Here is a 21,542-nt window from a genome sequence, read left to right on the forward strand (position 1 = left end):
ACCAGATGCGGTCCATGAGCTGATTTTGTTTCTTCTGCGCTGGCGCAATCACTGATCTACAACCAGGGGACACGTTAAAGCAGCAGACCTACATCTTCGGAGTGTGGGAGCCGTAGAACAGAGAAACAGCCAAACTATTTGCTTGGCCTAGGACATAAGACATAGGAGTTGAATTTGGCCATTCAGCCCATCAAATTTGTTCCACCATTCCATCATGGCTGATTTACAATCCCTTTCAACCTCATTCTCCTCCCTGGTCCGCGTCGCCCTTGTTCCCCTTCCTGATCAAGAACCTATCTACCTCCATCTGAAATCTACCCCACCCTCGGGGTACAGAAATCCTTCCTCATCTCTGTTCTAAAGGGACATTTCTATATTCTGAGGCTGTGCCCTCAGGTCCCTTACTCCCCCACCACAGGAAACATCCTCTCCACATCCAACCTATCCAGGCCTTTCAGCATTCGACGAGACCCCCTCCCCAATTCTTCTAAACTCCAGTGAGTACAGCCCCAGAGCCTTCAACCCTGGACTATACCCCTCTCATCATGCACCGACTGAATCTTCTTTTGAATGTCAGTAACGAACCAGGATCAATGGTCTCCGCTGGGAGCTCGTTCCACACTCTCACATCCTCAGTTTGAAGAGGTTCCCCTTAATGTTCCCTTTAAACATCTCACCTTTCTCTCTTAACATGTTCTTTATTTTTTCTCTCTCCTAACCTGCTTTCATTTATCCTTCATCTTTCTTCTTTGGCTTGGCTTCGCGGACGAAGATTTATGGAGGGGGTAAAAAGTCCACGTCAGCTGCAGGCTCGTTTGTGGCTGACAAGTCCGATGCGGGACAGGCAGACACGATTGCAGCGGTTGCAAGGGAAAATTGGTTGGTTGGGGTTGGGTGTTGGGTTTTTCCTCCTTTGTCTTTTGACAGTGAGGTGGGCTCTGCGGTCTTCTTCAAAGGAGGTTGCTGCCCGCCGAACTGTGAGGCGCCAAGATGTACGGTTTGAGGCGATATCAGCCCACTGGCGGTGGTCAATATGGCAGGCACCAAGAGATTTCTTTAGGCAGTCCTTGTACCTTTTCTTTGGTGCACCTCTGTCACGGTGGCCAGTGGAGAGCTCGCCATATAACACGATCTTGGGAAGGCGATGGTCCTCCATACTGGAGACGTGACCCACCCAGCGCAGCTGGATCTTCAGCAGCGTGGACTCGATGCTGTCGACCTAGCCATCTCGAGTACTTCGACGTTAGGGGTGTGAGCGCTCCAATGGATGTTGAGGATGGAGCGGAGACAACGCTGGTGGAAGCGTTCTAGGAGCCGTAGGTGATGCCGGTAGAGGACCCATGATTCGGAGCCGAACAGGAGTGTGGGTATGACAACGGCTCTGTATACGCTTATCTTTCATTATCCTTCATAATTATGTATCAAACCCCCCCCCCCACCACACTATGCACTAATGGAGCTGCTACATGACAGCCTTGCTGCTGGTGTGGAACCCGGGAGGGTGGGGGGGAGCATGGAGCAGACACAACGCCACTCCACAGGGTCCAACTGCCCCTCTGTACAGGCTTTAACTGGCATGTTAAAGGGGCCTACAGTGGTTCATTTTAAAATCTTGCGACTGCAGGGGTTCAGACCCAAGGTGGCAGTCGCCTCAATGGGTTATAGTCGATGGGGAAGTAGAGGACTGGTACAGGGCATAAGCAGTGAAGGCGAGGGCATTGAGGAATGCGGAGGAACGGAAAGATCTTGGAGTAACGGTTCATCGTGGAATCTCATGTAGATAGGGTGGTGAAGAAGGCTTTTGGTATGCTCTCCTTTATAAATTAAAGCTGGGAGGATGATGTTGAGACTGTTTAAGGCATTGGTGAGGCCAAATTTGGAATATTATGTGCAGTTCTGGTCTCCAAATATAGGAAGGATATCAGTAAGGTAGAGAGGGTGCAGAGAAGATTTACTAAAATGTTGCCTGGATTGTATCTGGAATACAAAGAAAGATTGAGTAGACTGGGTCTTTATTCATTGGAGTGTAGAAGGCTGAGGGGGGATTTGATAGAGGTATTTAAAATTATGAGGGGGATAGAGGGGAGGTGAGATTGAAACGAGGGGCCATGAGTTAAGGGTTAGGGGGCAAAGGTTTAGAAGTAACTTAAGAGGAAGCTTCTTCACTCAAGAGTGGTGGCTGAGTGGAATGACCTTCCGGAAGAGGTGGTTGCGGCAGGGTCACTTTTGTAATTTAAGAGAAGGTTGGATGAGTACATGGATGTGAGGGGGTTGGAGGGTTATGGACGGAGTGGGTATGTGGAGTTCACTTAAATCAGTGTGGACTAGAGGGGCAGAGATGGCCTGTTTCCGTACTGTAATTGTTATATGGTTATATCAGAAAACGGAGAGACTACACCCCCTCCCCCCACCGTTTGAGAAGCAGATGTGATGATCCATGAAATGGTGACCATGGCGGCAGTCCAGCGAGGGGCTCAGTGGCTGAAGAACCCACAGGAGGCGGCTCGAAGTGAGGATCCCACGCAGGTTGCAGGCTGCTGGCGACTGCAGATGAGGGATTCACGTCGGGCTGCGGACACCTGGAGACTGGCTGAAACCGGGATGCAAGGAGATACCAAGGGGCGTAAAAGGCTTCCTAATTGTGCTGGAGGATTGGATCTGGAGCTTGGGTCACCGATGGTTCGGACTGAAGTTTGTGTGGCTGCGGAGGCTGTGGGAGAGCGCTTGAGGCAAATTCATGGACATTCAGTGACTCTGGGGGGGTGGGGAGGGGTTGCGAGGAGAACTCTCTTTTGCTTATCATTCTCTGACTGTAAGGGTGCTGAGCAATTTCGGCTGATGGCATATCTGTCTGCCTTATGGCAGACTAAAGGCAATTTCATACATTACATCTGTTTTATTACATGGCAATAAAGGAATCTCAATTCTCTAACACTCCAGAGAATAAAGCCCTAACCTATTCAACCTTGCCCTGTATTCAAGTCCCAACAATGTCCTAGTAAATCTTCTCTGCAATTTTTTTATAAATTGATACCTTTCTTGTAGTTCAGTGACCAAAACTGCTCACAATACTCCAAATGTGACCTCAACAATGTCTTATACAACTTTACCATAACATCCCAACTCCTGAACTCAATACTTTGATTTATGATGGCCAATGTAGCAAAAGCTCTCTATCTACCTGTGACGAAGAGTTAATGAATTTCCAGATCCCTCTGCTCGACTGCAGCCTGCAATTCCCTGCTGTTTACGCTGCATGTCCTATCCTGGTTCGTTCTCCCAAAATGCAACACCTCACACTTGTCTGTATCAAAATTCCAGCTGCCATTTTACAGGCCATTTTTTCAGATCTTGCTGCAAGCCTTGCTCTCTGTCACACCCCAATATTAGTGTCATATGTGATTTTTCTGATCCAATTCACCAAGTTATTATCCAAAACATTAATCGCAATGACAAGCACCAGTGGTCCTAGCACCAATCCTTGTTGAACAACACTAGTCACAGGCCACCAGTCAGAGACAATCATCCACTACCACCCTCCGGTTTCTCTCACAAAGCCAATGTCGAATTCAGTTTTCCACTTTATCCTGATTTCAAGATTCCTTTATTGTACAGATATGTAATATTACATGAAATTGTCTTCTGCCTGCCGTAAGGCAGCCAAAAAGTTACCATTAGGGTTGCCCAGCGCCCCTTACAGACAGAGAATACTGAGTGACTGAACTTTCTTGACCAACCTCCCATACGGGACCTCATCAATGACCCACGGGGTCACTGGGAGAATGTGCAAACTCCACACAGACAGCGCCGGAGGTCAGGATCGAGCCCTGAGCCGCAGCACGTGAAGCAGCAGCTCCACCAGCTGAAGGCCTGGATGAATGCAAAGACCCTCGGAGAAGCTGTTCCTCATCAATCCAGAAAAGTTGCAAATGATCAGATCTAACCTCCGAACACAGGGTCCAGCTAACCTTCCATGATGTGAACGGCATTTCAGCATCACGTGGTTAGTCCCAACACTATTACAGCGCCAGCAACTCGGGTCAAATCCCATGCTGTCTGTAAGGAGTTTGCACGTTCTCTCCGTGCCTGCATGGGTTTCCTCCAGGTGCTCCAGGTTTCTCCTACCCTTCAAAAACTGGGGGAATTTTGGCAGCATGGACTCATGGGCCGGTTACTGTGCTGTATGTCTAAATTAAATTAAATCAAAATACTGAGATAAAAACAATGTGTTTCCATTCTTCTAATTAGGTTCAAGCACGTGATCACGGAGCAATATATTATTCATTCACATTAGGACTACTGATTTTATGAGATAGTACCTTCACTACATTAGATGTTTTCCAGACATCTCAAGCGACAGTACTGTCATTGTCCCATTTCAACACTCAACTCCTTGTCCCGTGGCTCAGGTATTTCTCAGTGAAACACGACAGGCAGCAGGAACTCAGCCGGCCTTTTCAGCGTCTCTAGGAGACAGAGATCTATTGCCGACGTTTTGGGCCTGAGCCCTTCTTCAAGGAGACAAAGGGAGGGAGAGTAGGTCAGCAGGAACTGAAGCAGTCGATGATACCACCCCCCACCCCTCCCATTTGCTGCTGTGCCCTCCCTCCCTTATCCACCTGCCTGTGGGACTGTGCTCCTCCCCTTGCCTGTCCCCTCCCACCATTTTGTTCGGGGGCCTGCCCACACCTCAAGCCCGAAACATTGGTTAGGTATCTTTGTGAGTTTCTACTGTAACCATGGTATCTGCAGACTTCCAACATTAACAGGGATTGGCTGTTGATCTAGCACATCCTTCCTCCACCTTGTGAGGTCCTGCCTTCAGCAACCTGACCAAATGTACAACTGCTCCCTTGCCACATCCTGTCCCAGTGCACGGTGAAAACTGGCCTGTGAGTGGGGAAAGAATTTCTACCGAAAACACAATTAAGAAAAAAGAAATTGGCAGCAAAGTTCCTCGGTGGAGTTTGTCTGTTTCAAAGCCATATTTTATCGAAGATGCATTTATTCAACCATTGGTTTAAATATTGCCTAAATCCAGCATCAAGATCCCTCGCTGGATAATGCTGAAACCATATTCCACATTTCCACTGGGAACAGGGGACTGCAGCAGTAGCCAGAGCCACAGACCTTTGCAATCTCCACGGGGCAGGAAAGGCAGAACCACGGACCTTTGCAATCTCCACGGGGCAGGAAAAGTGGACCCAGCAGTCAATTATCCTGCCTCCTCCATTTGCATGTACACGGTCTCCCTCTGTCATTCTTTGGGAAGCCATGTCCTCTCCACCTTGCTGAATGAGCATCAAGTCTTAGCTCCATGCAACTCTTCCCAGAGGGCTGTGGTGGTGGGAGGCAGCTCAGAACTCTCATCTTCAGGTGTGTGTTGGAGGTAAGTGCTCAGGTGAAAGGCACAAGCCCACTTTGACAAGAGACTGCACTGTCATGTTGACTTGGTGGTCTTGGTGGATATCTCCACTGCAGCTGGATGTTTCTCATTGGGCTTGAAACTTTGCAGTTCCCTGGTTGCTGCAACAAGGTGAGTCACGTCCTGTAAGCACACACTCCTTGTGTTCTTCCGTCATTCTTGACAAACAAGCATGGGGCATTGCACTCACTCCCAGAAGCCTGGACCCCTTCGCTTATGAGTTGGAGACCAGACCATTGACACCTGCTGAGTCAAGTGGGAGGGCGGGCAGTGGCTCTGTGGTGCCACCGTCGCAGGTCCCAAGGGCATGTGTGATTGGCACCTTGCCCACCCCTTCACTTGGGTCGCCCGAGGCCTTCAGCGGGTGGTGCCGCAGGATGTGTTTGACCACCTGGAACTTTTGCTTGGCCTTGTAGCTGCAGTGCCGGCAGAAGAAGGGGTGTTCGTTGGTGTGGGTGAGGTGGTGGTGGCGCAGGCCGGCTTGCCAGCGGAAGCCCCTGTGGCACACACTGCACACATAGGGCTTCTCCTCACTGTGCTTCTTCAGGTGGGTCTTCAGGAGGAAGCGAGTCTTGAAGCCCTTCCCACACTGCTCACAGATGAAGCTCCGCGTCTCCTTGTGCCTCGTCTCCTTGTGGGTCCGCAGGGCATCTGCCCGATTGGTGCAGTATTCGCACTGGTCACACTGGTAGGGCTTGGCGCCTGTGGGCAGCAAGGTCAAGGTTAACAGAGCACACCAGCCGAAAGCCATCCTCACTGTCAGAGAGTTATACAGCACAGGTTCAGGCTGACCGCCAACCACCCATTTCCCCTTGATCTATATTAATCCTATCAACTCCTCCCAAGTTCTATCACTCACTGACAAACTAGCAGCCAGTTAGCCAACCAAGCCAAATATCTTTGGGGTGAATAGGCTCTTTCCCTTGAGGGTAGGAGAGATTGGAACAAGGGGTCATAAGTTTAGGGTTAGGGGGCAAACGTAAGATGATGCTTCTTCGCTCAAGAGAGCGGTGGCTGAGTGGAATGACCTTCCGGAAGAGCTGGTTGCAGCAGGGTCAATTTTGTCGTTTAAGAGGAGATTGGATGAGTAAATGGATGTGAGGGGGTTGGAGGGTTATGGACAGGGAACGGGTAGGTTGAACTTGAGGAGTTCACTTAAATCGGTGCAGACTAGAAGGACTGAGATGGCCTATTTCCATACTGTATTTGTTATATGTTTATAATGGTGTGGGAGGAAACACATCGTACAGGATATCCTAGAGGTTGATCTCCAGGTTGAGTTGTCGGTGACGAAGGCAAACGTAAATGTTGGCATTCATACCCAGAAGAATTGGATACAAGAGCAGGGATGTGATGTCGAGGCTTCATGAGGCACTGGTGAGCCCTCACTTGGGGTACGGGCTACAGTTTTGGGCTCCTCATTTAAGAACTGATGTGCTGCCATTGGATAGGGTTTAGATTCACAAGAATGATCCCTGGGATGAAGGGATTAGTATACAACAGCCCTAGGAATGTACTCCTTGGAGTTCAGAAGAATGAGGAGGGACCTCATAGATGTTATGTTGAAGTTGTTTAAGGCATTGGTGAGGCCAGATTTCGAATATTGTGTGCAGTTTTGGTCGCCGAATTACAGGAAGGATATAAACAGTATAGAGAGAGAGAGTGCGAGGAGGTTTATGAGAATGTTGTCAGGGTTTAAGGGTTTGAGTTACAGGGAAAGGTTGAGTAGGGTGGGGCTTTATTCCCTGGAGCGTAGAAGGTTGAGGGGTGATTTGATAGAGGTATTCAAAATTATAAGGGGAACAGATAGAGTCAACGTGGACAGGCTTTTTCCACTGAGAGTGGGGGAGATTCAAACAAGAAGGCATGGATTGAGAGTAAAAGGGGAAAAATTTAAGGGAAATATTAGAGGGAATTTCTTCACTCAGAGGGTGGTGGGGGTATGGAATGAACTTCCGGCAGTGGTGGTAGAAGCGAGATCAAAGTTAATATTCAAGGAAAAGTTGGATAGGTATATGAACGGGAGAGGTGTGGAGGGTTATGGGCCAAATGCGGGTCAGTGGGACTAGATGGGAGAAGATGTTCGGCACGGACTAGTAGGGCCGAAATGGCCTGTTTCTGTGCTGTAAAAGGTGATATGGTTAAGTATTTTGAATGTTGAAAGCCCTGGTCAGAGTAGATGCGGCGAAAGTTGTTTCCCATGGTAGGGGAGTCAAGGACAAGAGGGCACAATATCAGGATTGAAGGGCACCCGTTTAAAACAGAGATGTGGAGGTATTTCTTCAGCCGGAGGATGGTGAAGCTCTGGAATTTGCTATCACGGGCGGCCGTGGAGGCCAGGTCAATGAGTGTATTTAAGGCAGAGACTGGTAAGTACCTGAATAGTTAGGGTTTCAAAGGTTATGGGGAGAGGGGCTGAGTGGGAAGAATGGATCAGCTCATGATGGAATGGCAGAGTGGACTTGACAGGCCAATTAAGGTTGAGGACGAGGTGGCGGTGCGGCGAACCCACGTGGTCACAGGGAAAACTCCACACAGACAGTGCCCAAGGCCAGGATTAGTTTCTGGTTACATGAAGCAGCAGCTTGACACTGCATTCTCCACCCCCATACACACATCTACAGGGGCTGACACAGTTAATAATGCCAACAGCATTAATTAGAGACTCAGACTATACCCTTACACATAAGGAACAGTTAAAAAGTGGCCTTGTCTTTGGAGGTCAAACCTTATCACAATATCCAGGGGATTTAAATTCCATAACCATTCTGATGTTGTGGAAACCCATCTGGTTCACTCATCTCCTCTGGAGAAGGAAAATAGGCCATTCAGTCCATCAAGACTGCCCCACCATTTAATCATGAGCTGACCCATTTCCCCACTCGGTCTCTCAGCCCAGCCTTCTCCCCATAACCTTTAATGCTCTGGCTAATCAAGAACCTGTCAATCTCTGCCTTAAATACACCCAATGACCCGGCCTCCACAACCACCTGTGGCAACAAATTCCACAGATTTACCACCCTCTGTCTGAAGAAATTCCTCTGTTCTAAGCAGACGCTCTTCAAACCTGAAGTTGTGCCCTCTTGCCCTACCCTCTCCCACTGCGGGAAACAACCTTTCTACATCTACTCTGTCTGCGCCTTTCAACATTTGAATATTTCAGTGAGATCCCCCCCCATTCTCCTAAATTCCAATGAGTCCAGGCCAAGAGCTGTCAAACGCTCCTCATATGATAACCCTTTCATTCCCAGAATCATTCTTGGGAACCTTCTCTGAGCCCTCGCCAACGTCAGCACATCCTTTCTTGAATGCTGGCGCAGTGCACCACCATCAAGCATTTTGGCTGTTCCTCACCTGTGTGCTTGGTCATGTGGTACTTCAGCTGGTTGATCCACTTGCATTTGTAGCCGCAATCTGGACACAGATACTTCCTCTCCTCCTGGTGAATCCGCATGTGGTACTGAAAGGCATAGGTGAGATCGTGAGCAACATCTTCCCAAACTAGCCATCAATCTTAGTGCTGGAAGTGAGGAGCAGAGGGACCTCTTCTCGCAGAAACTCTGCTCTCTCAACCCAGAGAGAAGCGGAAAATAGATCAGAGGAAGCATGTGGACAGCAGAGTTAGAATAGAGGTTATTAAAATCTGCTACAGCCCCAGCGGCCTGGCTTCTAATCTGGCGCTGTCTGTAAGGAGTTTGTATGCTCTCCCCGTGTCTGTGTGGGTTTTCCCCGGGTGGCTCCGGATTCCTCCCATCCTTCAAAAACGTAAGGCAGCTGTAGGTTAATTGGGCGGCACGGGCTTGTGGGCCAGAAGGGCATGTTACCATGCTGTACGTCTAACTTAATTTAAAATGATCCGCTACGATCATGGTGAATGACAGGACCCTTGAGGAGTTGTGAAGCCTACTCTTCTGCACAGTTATATTTATACAGAAGAATTGTGCTGGAATGTCAGCAAAGTTTATCAGTGAGAGTTTTAATGTACTACTGGAATGCTACGTCAGGGTTAGATTGTGACTCAAGATTGCACTGTAGAGTAAACCTTAGAAGCAAAGAACTTTACAGCACAGAAACAGGCCCTTCTGCCTAGTCCCTCTGACCTGTACCCATTACATAGCCCTCCCATCCAAATTCCTCTTTAGTGTTAAAATTGAGCCCGCATTCACACTAGCTGGCAGCTCGTTCCACACCCCCACCACTCTCTGTGTGAAGAAGCTCCCCCTAACTTTTCCCCTTTCTCCCTTAATCCATGTCCTCTGGTTTGGATCTCACCTACCCTCAATTGGAAAAGCCTGATTGCATTGACTCTATTTGCATCCCTCATCATCTTAAGTACCTCAATCAAATCTCCTTCATTCTTCTTCGCTCCAAGGAATAAAGTCCTAATCTGTTTAACTCAGTTTCCAAAGTCCAGGCAATATCCTAGTAAATCTCTGCACTCTATCTTATCGATATCCTTTCTATATTTAGGTGACCAAAACTGAACACAATACTCCAAATTCAATCTCACCACTGTCTTATACAACTTTACCATAACATCCCAACTCCTGTACTCAATACTTTGATTTATGAAGGCCAATATGCCAAAAGCTCTCTTTACAACCCTGTCCACCTGTGATGCCACTTTCAGGGAATTATGTACCTGTATTGCCAGATCCCTCTGTACTACTGCATTCCTCAGTGCCCTGCCATTTTCTGTGCATGCCCTACCTTGGTCTGTCCTTCCAAAATACAACACGTATTTGAAAATCTCCTTCACTGTCCACAACCGCCTCCAATCTTTGTGTCATCCAGCAAACCTGATGACAACCAGCATTGTCCCAGCACTGATCCCTGGGGCACCACTAGTTACAGGCCTTTTGTCTGAGAAGCATCATCCACCACCACTTTCTGGCTTCTCCTGGAAAGCCAATGTCGAATCCAGTTTACCACCTTACCATAAATACCAAATGACTGAACCTTCCTGACTAACCTCTCATGTGGGACCTTGACAAAGGCCTTACTAAAGTCCACGTAGACAACATCCACAGCCTTTCCTTCATCAATGTTCCTGCTAACCTCCTCAAAAAACTCTCTAAGATTGGTTAAACATGACTACCACGTACAAAGCCATGTTGACTATCCAAAACCTTGTATATCCGATCTCTTAGAACATCTTCCAATAATTTATCGACTAATGATGTCAGGCTCACCGGCCTATAATTCCCAGGGTTATATTTGGATCCTTTTTTAAGCCATAGAATAATATGAGCTACCTTTCAATTTTCTGGCATCTCACCTGTGACTAAAGACAGCACCTTTGTAAGGCCCTAGAGATTTATCCACCTTCAGTTAACATGGCAAAGCACTGAGGGGCAGGATGGTCATCAAAGAAGAATGGGGGGCAGCCATCAGTCACCGTGGAGCACTCAGGGGTACTGTACTGGAGGATATGACACTGGAATACTGGACCGATATGACCACTGAGCATGTAATCGGTGTGAAGCCCAGCAAGCAGCAGGTTACTTACCTGCCACCAAAATGCAATACAATAACCTCCTGCATCCTCTTCACCTCAATATTTAATCACATTTACCACTGACAAATTCCCTCATCATCAGTACGGTTAGAGTAGCAGTTGGTGCAAAGCTGTAACAGTGCAGTGACTGGGGCTCGAATCTGACACTGACTGTAAAGAGTTAGTATATCCTCCCCATGATCTGCGTGGGTTTCCCACGGGTGCACTGGTTTCCCCCTACCCACCCAAACATACGGGGGTTGTAGGTCAATTGGGTATCGTTGGGCAGCATGGGCTCGTGGGCCGGAAGGGCTGTATGTCTAAATTTTTTTTTTAATTAAAAAATCTCAACTGGACCATTCACACAAACAGAAATATCCTGTAGAGGGCAGTTAAACCCAAGGCATTTCCACCATCCGCAAGGCACAAGTCATGAGTATTACGCAATAATCACGGTCTGGTACGGGGACACCAATACCGCCGAGTGTGAAGCCCTCCAAAAGGTAGTGGACACAGCCAGGACGTCACAGGCAAAACCCTCCCCGTCATCGAGAACATCCACAGGGAATGCTGCCGTCGGAGAGCAGCAGCGATCATCGAGGATCGACTCCACCCAGCACACGCTCTGTTCTCGCTGCTGCCATCAGGAAAGAGGTCTCGGTGCCACAAGACTCGCACCCACCAGGTTCAGGAACAGCTGCTCCCCCCCCCCCCCCCCACCATCAGACTCCTCAACCACAAACTCAATCAGGAACTCATTTAAGGACTCTGACTTGTCCACTTTATTGATTTTTTAAAATTCTCTCTTATTGCACAGTTTGTTTACATTTCTTTATTTGCTTACATGTGTACGTTGTCTACAGTATTTTTTCTTGCACTATTAGTGGTAATTCTGCCGCGGCCGCAGGGAAGAATCCCTGGGTTGTATGCGATGTACATATATGTACTCTGACAAACGCTCCATAGTCAGGACAAGGTAGCCCATTGACAGGCACCCAAGTACCCCCACACTGATAGCCACAGTAAAAACATGAGTCTCGGAGGGTCAGTGTGAACAGTTCCTTTGGTCGTTCAGCATTCTCACGGCCCGTGTGGAAGAAGCTGCTCCTCAGCCTGGTGACGCTGGCTCTGATCCTCCTGGATCTCTTCCTCGATGGGAGCAACTGAAAGATGCTGTGAGCGGGGTGGAAGGGGTGCGCCCTCTTCAGACAACAATCCTGGTAGATCATGTCGATGGGGTGGGGGGGGGGGGGGGGCGGGGCGGGGAGACTCCGGTGATCCTCTCTGCCACACTTATGGTTCTGTGGATTGACCTCTGATCCATTTCTCAGCAGCGACCATACCCCACTGAGATACAGCCGGCCAGGACGTTCCTGTAGAAGGTTGATATGGTGGCCGGTAGCCTTGCCCACTTTAGTCTTCTCAGGAAGTTGCTGTTGTGCCTTCCTGACAAGACTCAGTGGGGTCAAGAAACATCTGTGGAGGCAGAGGGATGGCCAATGTTTCAGCTCATGAACCTGCATCAGGACCAATCCTTCTTGACCTGCTGAGTTCCTCTAGCTGTTTGCTTTTGGCACCAGCATCTAGTCTTTCTTGTGTCGGATTGGAACACTTGATGTGTGGTGGTTAAGCTGCTCGATCCAGACGATAGAACTAACAATGCAGAGATCAGAGTGATCTCACCATGGCAGCCATTCAAAGTTCAGATTCATTGTCAGGATACATCCATGACAAAACATACAGCGTGGAGATCTTGTAACCTGGAAGCACAACTGAAAACTTCCAGATTGCCATTAAAAGCCCAACTGGTTCACCAACAATGCTAACAGGCAGCCATAATGGCAGCGCTGCTGGTGCGGACCTGCGGAGAGCAGAGACACAGCACTCCTCCACAGGGTTCTACCGTCCAGGCCTACTACCTATGGCTCCATATAGGGTTTAAACAACCAGTTAAAGGAGCCGATGGTGGCTTATCTTAAAACCCTACAACCGCAGGGTTTGGGCCCAAGATGGCAACGCCTATTTTTTGGTAGCAGCCACAAAGGGTTGCAGACAATAGGGAAACAGAGGTCTGGCACAGGGCACCAGAAAACAGTGAGACCACCCCCATTTGCAAAGTAGAAGCAGAGATTACCCTACAGGACGGCGACCACGGCTCTGCAGCTGAAGAAACACACAGGTGGCGGGCCGTTCGTGACTCAAGGTGAAGAACCCTCACAGGCTGCGGGCTGCTGGAGATTGGCTGAAGGGGTACGAGGTATTGGAAACTAGATTCGAGAGGGCTCCCTAATCACGCCAGAGGTTTAGATCTGGAGTTCTGGTTGCCGATGGTTTGGACTGAAGGCTGTGTGGTGGAGGAGGCTGCGGGAGCGCTGAAGGCAAATCCACGGGAACCCAATGACTCTGGGGGAACTCTCTTTTTGCTTCTCTCTCCCCAGCTGTAAGGGGCGCCGGGCTGATGGCGAATCTTTGTCTAACGGTAGACTAAAGAAAATTTTGAGTAATATTACATTTTCTATTTTATTATATGACAATAAGTGCGAGGTGCTGCATTTTGGTAACAATAACCAGAATGGGACATATACAGTTAAGGGGAGGGCATTGAGGCACGTAGTGGAGCAGAGAGACCTGGGGGTTATGGTACAGAGTTCACTGAAGGTGGATTCCCATGTAGACAGGGTGGTTAAGAAGGCATTTGGTATGCTGGCCTTCATAAATCATAGTGTAGAGTATAGGAACTGGGAGGTGTTTAAGGCGTTGGTGAGGCCAGGTTTGAGTATTGTGTTCAGTTCTGGTCTCTAAACTATAGGAAGGATATAGATAAGGTGGAGAGGGTGCAGAGAAGATTTACAAGGATGTTGCCTGGCTTACAGCATCTGGATTACAGGGAGAGATTAAGGAGACTGGGACTTTATTCATTGGAACGTAGACGGCTGAGAGGGGATTTGAAAGAAGTATTTAAAATTATGAAGGGAATAGATAGATTAGTCGTGAGTAGACTCTTTCCCTTGAAGGCAGAGGAGGTTGGAACAAGAGGGCATAAGTCAAGGGTAAGGGGGCAAAACTTTAGAAAGAAATATTAGAGAATGCTTTTTCACTCAGAGAGTGGTGGCAGAACGGAATAATCTTCCAGAGAAGATAGTTCCGGCAGGGTCCTTTCTGGCATTTAAGAGATGGTTGGATGTGTACATGGATGGGAGGGGGTGGAGGGTTATGGGCGGAGGGGGGAGCTAGTGGAGTTGTTCAAGTGAACCGGTGCGGACTCGTAGGGCCGGCAGGGCCTTTTTCCGGGCTGTAAACGGTTCTATGGTTATAATAAAAGAATCTTGAATCTTGTGCTGGAATTACCCAGCCAGGCCTGTGAGTGATTCAAATAGTCAACGGTTAAATGCACCCCACCACCCCCTCTCCCACCCCCTCTAAGCTATCCACTTTCTCTTCGAAGGTAGGGCAGATCTGGAACGAGCTCCAAGAGGAAGCTACAGAATCATGAATGATTTTGACGTTCAATAAACACAGACAAATGGAAAGTAAAAATACCTAAATGTTGCAGGTCTCCATTTAAGAGAAGGATGGATGAATGCATGGATGGGAGGGGGTTGGAGGGTTAAGGACAGGGAGCAGGTAGGTAGGACTAGAGGAGCACACTTAACTCGCTGCAGACCAGAGGGGCCGAGATGGCCTGTTTCCGTACTGTAGATGTTATATGGTTATATATAACGAATGTTTTGGGCCTGAGCCCTTCTTCAAGGTATTTGTAAAAAGCAGGAAGGCGTCAGAATTAAAAGGTTGGGGAGAAGGAAATGAAGAGCAGGGGGTGGAGTACAGACCAACAGACAAATTGGATAATTGGATATGGATAGGAAGACAGGAGAGAAGGAAGATAAGATTTGATGGGGGGGGGGGGTGTGGTTTTGATTCTGTGAAAGCAGAGCTAGGGGAAAGGAGACATGGGGATAAATGGGGGGGGGATGGGTGGGGGGGGCTAATGGAAACTGGAGAAGACATTAACCAAATGGTTCTTGTAGAGGATGATGGGAATTCTCTACTCCACAGGGTTGATCACAGGGAGTATGTGTCAGTAGCGGGCCCTCCTGTAGATCCAGTAGGCAATGTTCCAGAGACCGCTGTGAGTTCCAAGCTGACCCTTCCAATGAAGTACTAGAGAGTCTTGGCACTATTAGACGTGGCATGTTTCAAATATATGGTTAAATAGTCAAAAACCTCTTTTTGCATAACCAATAAGTGGTCATTCTACCTGGCGCAGAGGAAAAAGAATCTCAAGGTTGTATGTGCCTTCATGCATGTACTCTAGCAATTAATCTGAAATCTGGAATCTAAATAGTCTGCCTCTTCAGAGGGATAGAAAAGATCCAAAGGCCAGAAAGGGCAGTCGAGGGACATCATCACTAAACACTGCTCAGAGAGTCAGAAAAACTGCAGATGCTCCAATCTACAGCTAACTGTGAAACAGCAGGTCAGTGGCTGGAAATGGTCAATGTTTCAGGTCAGGGTTCTTTATTGATAAATTGACTAAAACAGCTCAGCCGATGTTTACATTTGTGAAAGCTCGTTGTACATAGGTTGGCTGCTTTGTCAATGTCACCACAGAAAACTCATTTATATTTCTGAAGGCGCCGTCTTAAGAAAGCAGCACTCTATCCTCAAGGACCCCCACCACCCAGTCCATGCCCTCTTCTCCCTGCTGGCATCGGGATGAAGGTTTAGGAGCCTGAAAACGAGCACCCAGTGACACAAGGCCATCCCCTCCGCCGTCAGATGTCTGAATGGACAATGAACCACAGACATGGCCTCACTTTCTCTTATTTTGCATTAATTTTTAAATGTAAACTACAGCAAATATTTACATTGTGAGCCTGCTGCAAAACAACTAATTTTGTGACATGTTCGTGACAATAAATTCTGATCCTATCCCTTTCTATCCCTATCCCAGGACTTCACTGGTTAGGATCTTGCTACTCAAAAACATGAATCACCTTTAATATATTATTACTTTCTAAATGTCATTAAAAGGCAGCCAGAGGTTTTATATAGACTGATGCAGTTGGCAATTCTTTAGGCAGCCAACTCATTCCTGCATTAAGATCAGCTCCAATTATACCCGCATTTCTTCTGCTTCCACCATCAATGCTGCTCAATGCCCAGCCTGTGAATTCCTTTGGCATACCCAGAGTTTCCAGCAATACAATTCCTTTCCTACGATTTATCAGCTTCAATGACTCTACGCTGAATGAATCAATCAGCCACCTTCAGAGCCAAATTATGAGTGGAAATTTGTAGCTTGCTAATTGTGTACAGGTAACTATTGACAGGAGGGAGTTAATTGTCAGATTTCAAATGATCACATAACAGGGTTGTAAATGAGTCATCAAATGCAAAGGACAAGTAGATGATTAGCAAGCTGAAGGGCCTGAAAAGGGTTAATGTGCAGACTCAAAGGGCCAACATGGCCTGTTTCCATGCTGTAAACAGTTATATGGTTATAGGGTTATAAAAGATGGCAGAGAAATGCTGGCTGGCTGCAGTGACTGTATCAGCAAGTTCCAGATCTCCACACTGACAAGTGTGGCAGGGGAATCCTGAACATGCTGAGGGGCAGTTCCAGATCTCCACGTCGACGCACTGAAGTGGGGAACACACTGAGAAGTTCTGACCTCTCACACCACCTCGGCACTGGCCCACGAATGCAGGGTTGCTTTGTGATGCCCGCAGCTGAGGCCCTGTCACATTTCACATGTGGCCCTTCAGATTTACGGTAGCTGGAGTCAGTGTGATCCCACATTTTAATTTGTTCATGTTTATTGTCACCTTGTATCAAAATGCAGTGATAGAGGTTGTTCTGTGAGTAGACCAGTAGCCATTACACACGTTGCACCTCAAGTAAGAGTGATGGGTGGGAGGGTGGAGAGATCAGTTGGTACAGAGCAAAGGCAATTTAATGAACTATTTCGGGGTTCATTCAGGTGTGTGATAATGGCAGGAAAGAAACCCCCTTAATCTGTTGGCATGTAATCCTGACAGGAGAGGGGTGAAAAGAATGTGGCTGAGGTTGAAGAAGTCGAAGTGCTGTCTGTAAGAAGTTTGTACATTCTCCCAGTGTCTGCATGGGTTTTCCCCGGGGGCTCAGGTTTCCTCCCACTGTTCAAAACATTCCGGGCGAGTAGGTTAATGGGGTGTAAAATGGGTGGCACGGGCTTGTGGTCCAAAATGACCTATTACCATGTCTACATTTGAAAAAATTAAAAAGCTTGCTTAATTATTAAGAAAATAATATTTGTAACCTGACTCATTTCATCCTCTTTGTAAGGAGACTCATTTAGTGAAAGTGAAACATTCACAGGCATCTCATTGTTAAGCACAACATTGAGGGCTGAAGGGCCTGTACTGTGCTGTAATGTTCTATGTTCTACAACAATTAGACAATCTTCTGCAGAGATTATGACTAGGTGATAACTATTATAAACCAAGTAATTGATGGTCACTTTGGATTCTGTAAAGTACAGATTAGATTACTAGAATTATTGTAGAAATTTGATTGGAACTATAAATTAGATTGTTTCTATTACCAATAGACAAATAGTATCAAACAGTGGTTAGATAATCATGGCAATAAAGGGATTATGCAGTCGTTGCATTTTATAGATCAGTCCATAGATTAATATTGCACAGTACATGCAGGTAACATTTAGCTACGGTATTAAACTTGGTAACTGTAGAGATGGCTTTTAGAATTTGGGTTCAACCAAAGAGAGTACGTTGGAATTATAAAGATAAAAGTAAAAGCCTGGATTATGGTTTAGTCGATACATGGAGATTTTATTTTACACCCAAAGGAAAAGGAATTCTCTCATATATATCAATAAATACTCTAGATGATTTTTGATTATTGATTCGCGACTGGTGCCTTTGATGGGGAAATGTGAATACGATGCAATCACTGTTTCTGATCATGCGCTTTTAAAGCTTTCTGTTGAAATCTCCAGTGTCGCTTCAGGAGTTCAACGATGGCGGTTTAATTCCACTCTGCTTCAGGATGAGAAATTCATTAGCTTTATTACAGATCAGATCTCTTACTTTTTTCAGACAAACTCTACTAAAGGAATGCCCAATCTGGTCATTTGGGATGCACTTAAAGCATTTTTATGAGGATAATTAATTTCTTATTCTCCTGGACTTGGTTAATGTACTAAAAATGAACTGACAGTACTTGCTAACAGAATTAAAGAGATCGACAAATTATATTCTATGGACCTTTCTAAGGAAAGAGTAGAACTTCAAACTCAACATGATTTATTATGAAATTACCCTATCAAGAATCAACTACTTAAACTTAAATCTCAATTTTATGTATATGGAGAGAAATCAGGTAAGCTGTTAGTCAACTGAAGCCAGACAAATTACAACGATACACAAGAAGGATGAAAACTTTACTTTTGATGATGCTGAATTAATAAAATGTTTCAGGAATTCTATTCAGATCTATACAAATCTGAATTTCCTGATAATTCTATTTCACTGGATAGATTCTTGCAATGACTGAATATTCCCAAAATAACACCAGAAGACCAAAACTTGTTGGAAGCTCCAATTTCAGAGCTGTAAGTTTCCCAAGCTATTTCTTCTCTTCAATCTGGCAAGGCCCTAGGTCCGGATGGCCTTATCGTAAAATTTTAAAAGTCATTTACTAATTTACTCGCCCCTGAACTATCTAAAGTATTTGAAAATTCCATTTTTCTGGGACCTTACTGGCAACTTTTTATGAAGCATCAATTTCATTGCTTCCTAAAAAAATAAAGATCCGACTGAATGTACTTCCTAAAGGTCAATTTCTTTGCTGAAAGTAGATTTTAAGTTTCTTTCTAAGACTTTGGCTGGTTGGAAAATATCCTTCCCTCTGTTAGATCTAAAGATCAGACTGTATTTATTAAAGGTTGTTATTTACATTTTAACATCTGTAGATTATTGAACATCATTTATTCCCCTTCAGATATAATTCCATAATGTGTAGTTTCTCTAGATGTTGAAAAGGCTTTTGACAGTGGAGTGGAACTATTTATTTGAAACATTAAGGAGATTTAATTTTGGTATGGGCTTTATATCTTGGATGGAATAGATTTATAGTACCCCCTTAACTAATAATAACAAATTCTCCTTATTTAGGCTGTTTAAGGGAACTAGACAGGGATGTCCGCTTAGCCTCTCGCTATTTGATCTTGCTTTAGAATCTCTAGCAACAGCCCTCCTGAGGTTCAAGGGTTTGTCAGAAACAGAGCAAAGGTTTTGCAGATGGCCTATTAGTTTATATTTCAGATCCCGACAGATTTATTCCAGCTATGTTATCTGTATTTACTCAATTCAGCTCTTTCTCTGGATATAAATTAGACCTTCATAAAAGTGAACTTTTTCCAATTAATATGCAGGTCCCTATCTACACGAGTTCCATCAGAGATAATTTCACGGACTTAGGGGTTAAAATTACTAAACGATTTAAAGATTTACATAAACTCAAATTTTCTCCTCTATTCGAGTATGTGGGATTGTCTTTTTCTAGATGGACTCCTTTATCATCATCTTAATGATAAAATTACCTAATTTTTTTATACCTATATTTGTTTCACACGATTCCAGTTTTCATTCTGGTCTTTTTTGATAATACCCTGTATTGACGAAAAAGTTTCTTCCTTTATTTGGAAGAACAAAAACTCTAGAATTAGTAAATTTCAGTTACAAAAAGTGAAAAAAGATGGAGGTGTGGCCCTACCTAATTTTAGGTTTTATTACTGGGCTGTTAATATCTGTTATCTAACCTTTTGTATATTTTATTCTGACAAATTGGATCATCCATGATGGACAGATTTAGAATTGAGATCTGTATTCAGTGGCCTCTTTATTGGGTACCTCTCTTCCATTTAGTTTTTCCAAGATCAATAAGGATATATCTAATCCAACACTCAAACATACATTGCGAATCTGGTTCCAATTTAGGATTTTTTTTAAATTTAAAAAAAACTTTGTTTTATAACCATATAACTGTTTACAGCATGGAAACAGGCCATGTTGGCCCTTCGAGTCTGCACTGGCTCACTAGAACAACTCCCGCTCTCTGCCCATAACCCTCCAACCCCCTCACCTCCATGTACACATCCAACCTTCTCTTAAATGGCAGAAGGGACCCTGCTACAACTATCTAATTTGGAAGATCATTCCATTCTGCCACCACTCGCTGAGTAAAAAAGCATCCTCTAATATTTCTCCTAAACTTTTGGCCCATTACCCTCAACTCATGTCCTCTTGTTCCAACCTCCCCTGCCCACAGGAGAAAGAGTTTGTTTAAGTCTAGTCTATCTATTCCTTTCATAATTTTAAATACCTCTATCAAGTCCCCCCTCAGTCGTCTACGTTCCAATGAATAAAGTCCCGGTCTCCTTAATCTCTCCCTGTAATCCAGACGTTGTAAGCCAGGCAACATCCTTGTAAACCTTCTCTGCACCCTCTCCACCTTATCTATATCTTTTCTATAATTTGGAGACCAGAACTGAGCACAGTACTCCAAACCTGGCCTCACCAATGCCTTAAACAGCCGCAGCATCACCTCCCAGCTCCTCTACTCTACACTACGATTTATGAAGGCCAGCATACCATATACCTTCTTAACCACCCTGTCTACATGGGAATCCACCTTCAGTGAACTCTGTACCATAACCCCCAGGTCTCTCTGCTCCTCTGCGTGCCTCAATGCCCTCCCCTTAACTGTATATGTCCCATTCTGGTTATTTTTACTGAAATGCAACACCTCGCACTTGTCTACATTGAATTCCATCTGCCATCTTTCAGCCCATTCTTCCAAACAAACCAAATCCTTCTGTAATCCAAGAAAATCTACCTCACTATCTTCCACTCCCCCTATTTTCATCTCATCTGCATATTTGCTTACCCAGTTAACCACCCCCTCCTCTAAATCATTAATATAAATGATAAACCACAAGGGACCCAGCACCGATCCCCGAGGCACCCCGCTCGTCACAGGCCTCCATCCTGACAGCCAGTTCTCCACCATGACTCTCTGGTGTTTCTCATAATTATTTTTTTTCGAACATCAATAATTAATCAATCCTTCTCTATATGGAAAACCAAGGGCTTTTTTCGCAAATTTATTTAAGGAAGGTTGTTGAATGTATTTTGAACAGCTGGCAAGTAAATATGACTTACCAAATATTCATTTTTTAAATATTTACAGATTAGAAATTTCTTGAATACCCTATTACCAGACTTTCCATTTGTAGCCACCAGATCAATCAAACCTCGTTAGAACACGGTAGTTGGGTCAAAGATTTCACACCGCGTTACAGCTGAGTTGCGGAACAGATGCAGGGGTGGCTGGCATGGGACGTCAGGGCAGGGGCAGCCGCCACGGGATGTCATGGCTGGGGCAGCCGTGCCGGGGGCAGGGGCAGTGGGGAGGGGGGATGTCAGGCGCAGGGAGTTGGGTCACCGGCTGATTGTCATCAGCCCGCCCCTTATCAGTTTGGGGTCCACAGATACCTGCGCTATAAGCGATTCTGCGGATTAACGAATCGCATTCTAACAAAGTTTCATTGT

The 21,542-nt window shown here is 45.9% G+C and overlaps 1 protein-coding gene across 1 annotated transcript in view; it reads right to left on the bottom strand.

The window, feature by feature from the left end:
• Window positions 1-4,966: 4,966 nt before the first annotated feature.
• The window catches only part of znf142 (zinc finger protein 142), a 57,173-nt gene continuing 40,597 nt past the window's right edge, over window positions 4,967-21,542 (bottom strand). Inside the window, exons 7-8 of the mRNA XM_069936000.1 lie at window positions 8,780-8,885; window positions 4,967-6,127 (exon numbers count right to left, since the gene is read on the bottom strand). Of these exons, the coding sequence (XP_069792101.1) occupies window positions 5,640-6,127; window positions 8,780-8,885 (594 nt within the window). The 3' untranslated portion in view covers window positions 4,967-5,639. The remainder of the gene's footprint in view (window positions 6,128-8,779; window positions 8,886-21,542) is intronic.

The sequence above is a fragment of the Narcine bancroftii genome, chromosome 4 (assembly GCF_036971445.1).
Source record: "Narcine bancroftii isolate sNarBan1 chromosome 4, sNarBan1.hap1, whole genome shotgun sequence".
Classification (NCBI taxonomy): domain Eukaryota; kingdom Metazoa; phylum Chordata; class Chondrichthyes; order Torpediniformes; family Narcinidae; genus Narcine; species Narcine bancroftii.